The sequence below is a fragment of the Hoplias malabaricus genome, chromosome 12 (genome assembly GCF_029633855.1).
Source record: "Hoplias malabaricus isolate fHopMal1 chromosome 12, fHopMal1.hap1, whole genome shotgun sequence".
NCBI lineage: Eukaryota > Metazoa > Chordata > Actinopteri > Characiformes > Erythrinidae > Hoplias > Hoplias malabaricus.
In genome coordinates, this window is record NC_089811.1 from 37,346,068 (window position 1) to 37,355,442 (window position 9,375).

Consider the following 9,375-nt stretch of genomic DNA (forward strand, 5'->3'; position numbering starts at 1 on the left):
CTTGACAGTGACATTCCTATTTGAGGTGCAGTGACGTTTAAGGGCCTGGAGATCACGAGCATCCAGTAGAGTTTTACGGCCTTGACCCTTACACACAGCAATTGTTCCAGATTCTCTGAACCTTTGGATGATGTTATGCACAGTTGATGATGATAACTTAACAGTCTTTGCTGATTTACACTGGGTAACACCATTCTGGTATCGCTGCACTATCTTTCTGCGCAACAATGGTGGAATTGGTGATCATCTTACTATCTTGGCTTCAGAGAGAAACTGACACTCTGAGAAGCTCTTTTTATACCCAATCATGTTGTCAATTTGACCTAATAAGTGTTAATTGGTCTTCCAGCTGTTCGTTATATGCTCAATTTCCAATTTATTGTGAAGGACAATGCCTTTATTAAATCTATTGGCAGAATGTTAGTTATATCAACACAGAAAGTAAATGCAGAAGTGATATTAATCCAATGCACTGTGGAAAGTTTTTAAAAACCCCTGGCCTTCTGTGATTTCCATGCTTTCTTTATTATCATTCTGTGCATGCTGACACGTTTGTCTTTGTCTTAGTTCCTCCCACTGTCAGTGTGAACACTGAGGTGATTCCTGTTGCTGGTCAATCTGAAGTGACCTTGGTGACCTGCACTGCGGCTAAAGCACGACCTGCAGCAGAAGTATCCTGGCGCCTGGGTGCTCTGAATGACTCTGTGAAAGTACAGACCAAGCAGTCTGTGGACCCTGATGGAACCTACACTGTTAAAAGTCACCTGATTGGTGCACCATCAAAAGAACAAAACCAGCAGAAGGTTCAGTGTTTGGTGAATCACACCAGTTTCAACAAGGAACAAACACATGACTATGCCTTAATAATTCATTGTGAGTCGATGCGCCAGCCACACATTGTAAACAAATAGTTATATTTCCTTTTATAAATGAACACTGACTTTGTTATATCACAGGCTTGAGCATTGTAGTTATAGCTACAGACTAAAGCAGTCATGCTGAGGTTTCACAAGGTTTACCCCATAATGGACCTTATTTATCAGAGTTGCATAGTGTCTACTCCCACGCATTCGTAAGTTATTTGTCACTCCACACTTTGTCTCTCATACAGATATTTCTAAGTTTAATACTGAGATAATAACTGATCATTTTGCATCTCAAGAGCCAATGGTTGAACTCATTTGCTGGAGTTTGCTGTGAGTGCCCAGTGCCCTACTCTCCAATAATAAAATGTTTATAGTGAGAAGAATATTAAGTGAAATGAACAAATGGCTTTTTCAGATGTTAGAATGATTTATTTTGTAGTGACATTATTCTCATAAAACCTCAGCTGCTTGTGTTAGACAATAGAATTTATCAGTTTATGCATAGAAATTAGTATAAATATTGTATTAAAAGGATTGTTGGGTGAATTTATTAGAATCAAAATTAAAAATGTTCACAGGTAGGTTAACTAGGATAGTTCATAAGCATAAAGCACAAAATCAGTAGAAATTACATAAGCATAAGGACCCTTGTGTATCATAAAAGGCACCTTTAGACAAATAACTGATGTATTTCTCATATGTATTTCATATGTATTTCTCTGATGTATTTCTCAGTGGTGTGAAAAAGTGTTTACCGCATTCATGATTTTTTTTCATTTTATTTTCTTTTGCATGTTTGTGACTCAAATGTTTCAGATCATCAAACAAATTTAAATTTTAGTCAAAGACAACACAAGTAAGCACAAAATGCCATTTTTAAATGAAGGTTTTTATTAAGGGAGAAAAAAATCCAAACCTACATGGCCCTGTGTGAAAAAGTGTTTGCCCCTAACCCTAATAACTCATTGAGCAGCAACAACTGCAATCAAGCGTTTGTGTCTTGAGTCTTTCACAGCACTGTCGAGGAATTTTGGCCCACTACCCTTTGCGGAATTGTAATTCTGTCACATTAGAGGGTTTTTGAGCATGAACCGCCTTTTTAAGAACATGCTACAGCATCAGTAGGATTCAGGTCAGGACTCTGACTAGGCCGCTCCAAAGTCTTCACTCTGTTTTTCTTCAACCGTTCAGAGGTAGACTTGGTGTGTTTTGCTGCAGAACCCAAGTTCGTTACAGCTTGAGGTTGCAAACAGACGACCGGATATTCTCCTTCAGGATTCTTTGGTAGACAGCGGAATTCATGGTTCTATTTTTCACAACAAGTCTCTCAGGTTCTGAAGGAGCAAAACCATCACACTACCACCGCAACATTTTACTGTAGGTATGATGCTCATTTTCTGAAATGCGGTGTTACTTTTACAGCAGATGTAATGGGGGACACACACCTTCCAAACTTCAACTGCCATGCCTGTCTCTGTGGACGTCTCGCTTCCTCCCTCAGTTCAGGCCGCATTACCACTTGAGTCTGTGAATGACTCTGGGGACTTCAGTTCCCATGGTTCAACGGATGGTCACATGACTCCATCAACCAATGGGAACTCTTTCGTGCACTCCGGGTCACCTGAGTTTCAACTTACAGCTGTTCTGTATTTAACATAATCACTCACTTACTATATAAACCCAGGCTATTGCATCTACCACTTGCGAAGTATTGCTAACCTTTTGTTACCTTCCGACCTACCTTTGCTCAGCAGTGGTTTTTGTCGTGGCAATCCTCCCTGCAGGCCATTTTTGTCCAGTCTCATTCTTACGATTTAGTCATGAACACTGACCTTAGAAATGGCTTTATAACTTTTTCCAGACCGATCTCAATTACTTTCTTTCTCATTTGTTCCTGAATTTCTTTGGATTTTGGTTTAAGTTCTAGCTTTTGATGGTCTTTTAGTCTACTTGGCTTTGTCAGGCAGATCCTATTTAAGTGATTTCCTGATGGATAACAGGTGTGTGGCAGTAATCAGACCTTTGTGTGGCTAGAGAAACTGAATTCAGGTGATGAACCACAGTTGAGTTATGTTTTAACTGGGGGGAGAAACACTTTTTCACACAGGGCCATGTAGGTTTGGATTTTTTCTCTCTCTTAATAATAAAAACCTTAAAATCTGCTTACTCGTGTTGTCTTTGACTAATATTTAAATTTGTTTGATGATCTAAAATATTTGAGTCACAAACATGCAAAAAAAAAAGAAATCATGAAGGGGGCAAACACATTTTCACACCACTGTATACTGTTCAATTTGCATTGTATACGTATAATGTGAATTTTTTATTAGAAATCTACACAATTAACAATTGAGCATACATACTATATAATCTACCCTTTAAACTCAACACTAGAGGCGATGTTTACATCACAACAAACCACTTCATACTCAGGAAAAAAGTTAATTGTGGAAAGAAACTGTGGCCAAATTTGATATTCCACATACTCAGGCTACCTTTTTTGCTTTTATTTATTTATTTTTTAACAATCAGTTAATGTGTCTTGTTTTTTTCCCCTCAGATCCTCCACAGAATGTGTATATAATTTCAGGTTCAACGCCTCAAGAGTTTCGCTGTGTCGCTGAAGCAAATCCACAACCAACAAAGTTCATCTGGAGCAGGTGGTGTTCTAATTGCAAACATCCACATTTCACCTGCTGCTGTGATGTCAAACATGAGACAAAGCTAGCGATAGCCTAGCTAGATCTGTTTTGTGATGAGATGTCTACACACTTCCAAAGAATCCTTGAAGAACCATCAGTTTTTTAAAGTAAATTGTTATATATAGAACTCAGAGCACACAAAGAACATTTTGCATGATTAAAGGGTTCTTTACGTCATGAAAGTGTTCTTCAAATTGATGGGTGAAGGTGCTATAGATGTTTCTATATAGCACCTTTTAGAAAGTGGTTCTATATGGCACCAAAAATGGTTCCGCTATTGTTACAAACTGCCTCATTTGTAGCAATTTGTCTAAAGTAATTTTAACACTTTGTGCTTCTTTTTATTCCAGAGTGAACAAGAGTCTTTCCAGCCCTGGTGATGGAGACAAGTTGACAATCCAGCTGACCTCTGACAATAATGACTTATATTTCTGTAATGTTTCTAACCAGTATGGACAGTGTAGGTTCCCTTTATTTGCCAGTTTCTGGAGGTGAGTCCCATTTTAACAGATATATAGACACCTATAAATACATATTAAACACAGAGGCAACATATGAAAAGTTCATACAACATTCAAGTTAAACCTATCTGAAGCATATTAATATATTTTAACATGGGTGGCACAGTGGTGCAGCAGGTAGTGTCTCTGTCACAGCTCCAGGGTCCTGCTCCAGGTGACATTCTGTGAGGAGTGTGGTGTGTTCTCTCTGTGTCTGCGTGGGTTTCCTCCAGGTAACTGTCTGTGAGGAGTGTGGTGTGTTCTCCCTGTGTCTGCGTGGGTTTCCTCCGGGTGACTGTCTGTGAGGAGTGTGGTGTGTTCTCGCTGTGTCTGCGTGGGTTTCCTCTGGGTGACTGTCTGTGAGGATTGTGGTGTGTTCTCCCTTTGTCTGCGTGGGTTTCCTCCGGGTGACTGTCTGTGAGGAGTGTGGTGTGTTCTCGCTGTGTCTGCGTGGGTTTCCTCTGGGTGACTGTCTGTGAGGAGTGTGGTGTGTTCTCGCTGTGTCTGCATGGGTTTCCTCCGGGTGCTCCGGTTTCCTCCCATTCTTCAAAAACACACGTTGGTAGGTGGATTGTGTGTCGCCCTTTGAAGGACTGGTAAACATGGCTCTATCCCAAATTTTCTGGAATTGTGGTTGTGAATTTACACAATTTAAGACTTTAAGTTTGTTAGTTTTGTATGGAAATCCCTATTTAGCAGCCCAGTATCAATTTTAATAGACATCCTAGCTTCCTTTCCAGGCAGTGATATGAAACCAGTCTTAAAAATGTACAAGACTCTAGAACTATAAACATTTTGAGAAAGCTGTAACAGTGAGAGAAAGGCAGAACACAGAGCTACTGTGCAACTAGAACAGTCTTTTTCACCTGAGTTTTCCTTTTTGCTTTTAAAACAGGACTGTCAAATTTCCAGTGACTTTCTCCCAAACAGTAATTACAAACATACAACAGTCTTGGATCTAACTTTCCCTGCAGAAACTCACTTGGAGCCCCAACACACAGACAGTCCATCAGCATGTTTAACTGAACGAGGGGAAACATTCATTCATTCATTATCTGTAACCGCTTATCCAATTCAGGGTTGCGGTGGGTCCAGAGCCTACCTGGAATCATTGGGCGCAAGGCAGGAATACACCCTGGAGGGGGCCGAGGGGAAACAGTTGCATGAATTAGTTTAAAAAATGTGTGTGGCTGCATGTCTTATGAGAGTATATCCATCTGCCACAACTGCTGCCTCACAGGAGGAACGTGCATCATGTTTACATAGATATGTAGTGACTGGATCAGGAAGTGTTTCTTAAGTACAAATAAATTAACTAAATAATCATACAATTTACAGCGCACACTGTTCTAACAATGGAACATCTTCCATCACCTTTAACCAAAACAAAAGCAGTTCCCACTGCATCAATCAATCAATCAATCAATTCATGTTGGAGGTTCCTCCCAAGGCAAAACTTCCAAAAATGGACAATGCTGACTTTGTATCAATGCTATCTTTCAGTTGTTTATCTGTAGCAGTTAACATTTGCAATTTCATTTTTCACTCAAGCATGAGTCAGCACTGACAAAATTAAAATTAAAAAGCTTTTTGTCATTTCATTTTTAAAGATATGCCTGTATTTCATGGTCAAATCTAAAATGAAAAAGCTAATGAAGAAAAGAAAATTCAAACACCACTTTGCATTTGCTTTTTCTTCATGAACTGAATAAGAGTCAAAATGAAATGTGTATTTAGCTTTTCATTTTCAACGGCTGTATGCACAGATGGGACAGAATTAAAATGAAAAATTGATCAATAAAAGTCATAGATTAAGATTCAACTCACAGCTCTGGAGGCATTTTGACTGACAAATAAAAAAATGAAAATTACTGCCATTTTTGTTTCCCTTCCCATTTTCCACTTCGCCTTTTCATTTTCCACTTTTTATCTTGAGGCTGAACAGCATGCAAATATAAGCTGATTACATGAGAAGCAGGGAGAGTAGACTTGCCCACTGCTAAACATGTATTTGCATGTTGTTCTGCCTGAAAATGAAAATGAATATTGGAAAATTAAAAGGCAAAGTGGAAAATGAAAAAGAAATTTAATGAAAATGAAAAGCTTAATACATATTTCATTTTCATTTTGACTCTTATTATCCAGTTCATGAAGAAAAAGGAAAGCCAAAGTGATGTTGCATTTTTACTTCCTCATTTGCCTTTTCATTTTAGATTTGACCATGTAAATACCAGCACAGTTTTAAAAATAAAATGACAAAAACTTTTTAAATTTAAATTTCCTACGAATAACTTCACACTCATCACCCCACAAAAACTCAGAAACATCCCAGAGAAAAGCAACAAAACACAGGCCGGGAGAAAAAACATATGCCAAAGGGAACAAAAACCCTACAAAGCCACCAACGATGCATGAGCCCCCGTGTTGTCACAAACTGGCTTTTGACCAGCCCATAAGTCAATAAAGCAGGTGACAAGTGACAACATAGGCCTTTATTTATTTAGGGATTTTTCCATATTTTAAAGCGGTTTGCAAACCACAAAGACAACACTTAAATAAAACAACCTCCGGCTGAAGCCAGGAGAGCCAAACCTGGAACAAATTGCATTCCCCAAATGCACCTGCAACAGACACACAAAATAAAAAAATAGAACAGGAATGAAAACTTGCTGCTCTTAGTTACACTGAAGGGCATTTTAAATGGGAGCCAACAGCTGTGGACAGGATGTCCCACCACATATCAGGCTCGAACGCCACCTAACTCCAACTGAAACCCAGCACAACTCAGAGGGCTGTCAAGCCTAGTATCAGACTTTGCTGTGAAAAACCCAGACTTAAATGTCTGTATTTGTACCTGAAATTATTTGATCTTCACAAAAAGAAAACACTAATAAGGCCTCAGAGACTTAACTGTGGTAGATTATGATCCAACTGTTATCTGTTTTAGAAAATATATATTTTAAGATTAGATTAACTTTATTAATTCAGTGATACAACAGCAACGGACAAGTACATGTTTATGAAGGAAACTTAGAGGAAATGCTGTACCTGGCTGTTACTCTTGTTTTGCCAGAAAGGGGAAAAATATTATTTTGCCTTTTGTTTTTTACATTTCTCTACTCTTATCATTCTTCTTCCTCTCTCCATGTAGGGTCCAACACATTTTGTTGGAGATTGCTCATCATTTTCTTTCTTTTGGCTTGTGGAATATTCATTTGGAAATTTGGATTACCTCAGAAATTATTCACATTTTTTGCAGAATTGAGAAACAGAACAAGGTGAGTTTATTCATGAGTTTTTATTTTTAGAGTTTTAACATATTTATTTTGAATTCCAGAATGGTAATATTATTTTCACTCTTGTTTTGAGTCCAGTTAGCCTGAAATGAGGCTAATATTTCTGGCAACTTTTAACTGCCTTAAATGATACTTTATTGAAGATAAATATATGTGACACTACATTTTATTAATCTACTCTAGGAGAGACCACAATCCTGTCCCTACCGATTCACCATCACCTGCAAATGACTGAAGACTACATATCGTAGTATGATATGATGAATGTGTATTCATTGCTAATATGAAATTTGACTTTCTTAGAGTTTTATTTTAAATACCCAAACTTTAGCTCGTCTCAGAGTCTTTGGGGATCATGGAACTCTTCTTAAAAGCAGGATGCAAAGAGACACACAGACCCACCTTTATTCCATGTCCTCATATCTTTTTAAAGACTGTTACATGGAAAACAAGTTGTATATGGGCACAACTGTTTGAAATTAATTCCATTTAGACAATCAAACCGGGAGGATTTAATTTACATGTGTTTAAAGTCATTTTTGTTTTATATGAATTTATGTAGAACCAAGGTAGTCACATACTGTGTGTGTAGTTGGTTAATAATTATGTAGAACATGGTTGTCTTAATGATATTACTTTGTGTTAACATCTAATCATTTATATTGCAAAAGTATGATTCAAAACCTTGGAGATGGTCTTCAAGCCTTTGTCTTGTCCAGGGTCATAAATCCTATGTGATGCCACTACCAAGGTACAGGAAACAGCCAATCAGGAGCAAGAAATCCTCCCTCATTTAGGATGAATCAGGCATTCGGGGCAGGTTTTTTAAACTCTGGTAAAAGCCAGTCACACACCATACTTGGGGCTCACTCTTAACACTCCTCTGAGACACACTCTTTGAGAATTTTGGAGAGGAAGACGTTTTTCTGAAGAATGTCTCTCTCCTGCTTCCAGCAGACAATACTTCTCAGATAGGGTAGTCAGAGAGCCCCCCTGCTCTGCAGACGTCTCTGCAGGCGCAGGCTCTCTCATGGCTTTCTTTAACAGTCTTGGGCCTCTCATGGTCCAGAAAGAACAGATTTTTCTATTTTAATTCTTATCTCTAATAGAAAACTATAGTTAGAAGGGCTATGTTTAACTCCAGCAAAAATTCAATGCCACATCCAGAGCATTGGAGGAGACTAGACCTCTGACCCTCAAAAGGACGACAATGCCTCCGGACCAGCAACGGCGAAGATAGCCGCACGCACCCTCAGAATGACCTTCTGAGATGAAGAGAAACCTGCCCAGGAGAGAGCTGCATGGACGTGTCTCTCTCTCAGATCAGTGACAACGAAGAATGCCCACAGAGACCTTCAGAACATCACCAGCTCCGACGGCTGCGTCTGAAAGCCTTTGGAGAAAAGGAACACCCACGGCTGCAACCTACAAGGCCTGCGTCTGCAGTTCTCCAGGAAGTCATGCTGGAAAGCACCGTCAGCGACATGCTCCCTGTCCATCTGTGGATATGTAAGGTCACATGGTCTCATGGCTCATGGGTTGGTACTGAAAGTTTGCTGGGATAAACAATAGCCTTTCTAGAATCTAGGGTAATAATTATCATAGAGAAATTCCCTCATATATTAATCTCCCTGTTCCCTCATATATCGCTGTATTCCATTTCATTATATGAATGTCTAATCAATATTCATTATATGATATTACAATTAATAAACCAGTTGTGTGATAAAACCAATCCTTGGTTATTTGTTTGTGTGTGCACCTTTCTTGTATGGAATTATAACTTCTAGTTCAGAATTCTAGCTACGTCTGCTGTATAATATGGGAAGATGGCCTTCTTGTCTAAATTCAAATTAAGACAGGTAGATTAGATTTAGATTAGATTCAACTTTATTGTCATTGTGCAGAGTACAAGTACAGGGCCAATGAAATGTAGTCAGCATCTAACCAGAAATGCAACATATAACATTATTTACATAATTTACATAAAGTGCAGTTGTGATTATTTACA

General features: G+C 38.6%; 2 protein-coding genes across 2 annotated transcripts in view; one reads left to right on the plus strand and one right to left on the minus strand.

Annotated features, from left to right (window-relative positions):
- The window catches only part of LOC136710441 (pyridoxal kinase-like), a 23,468-nt gene extending 21,089 nt beyond the window's left edge, over positions 1–2,379 (minus strand). Inside the window, exon 1 of the mRNA XM_066685939.1 lies at positions 2,312–2,379. Within this exon, the coding sequence (XP_066542036.1) occupies positions 2,312–2,379 (68 nt within the window). The remainder of the gene's footprint in view (positions 1–2,311) is intronic.
- si:ch211-141e20.2 (nectin-1) overlaps positions 1–9,076 on the plus strand; it is a 20,337-nt gene extending 11,261 nt beyond the window's left edge. Inside the window, 6 exon segments of the mRNA XM_066686844.1 lie at positions 568–873; positions 3,427–3,526; positions 3,919–4,023; positions 4,025–4,059; positions 7,220–7,346; positions 7,548–9,076. Of these exon segments, the coding sequence (XP_066542941.1) occupies positions 568–873; positions 3,427–3,526; positions 3,919–4,023; positions 4,025–4,059; positions 7,220–7,346; positions 7,548–7,599 (725 nt within the window). The 3' untranslated portion in view covers positions 7,600–9,076.
- The last annotated feature ends 299 nt before the right edge of the window (positions 9,077–9,375 follow it).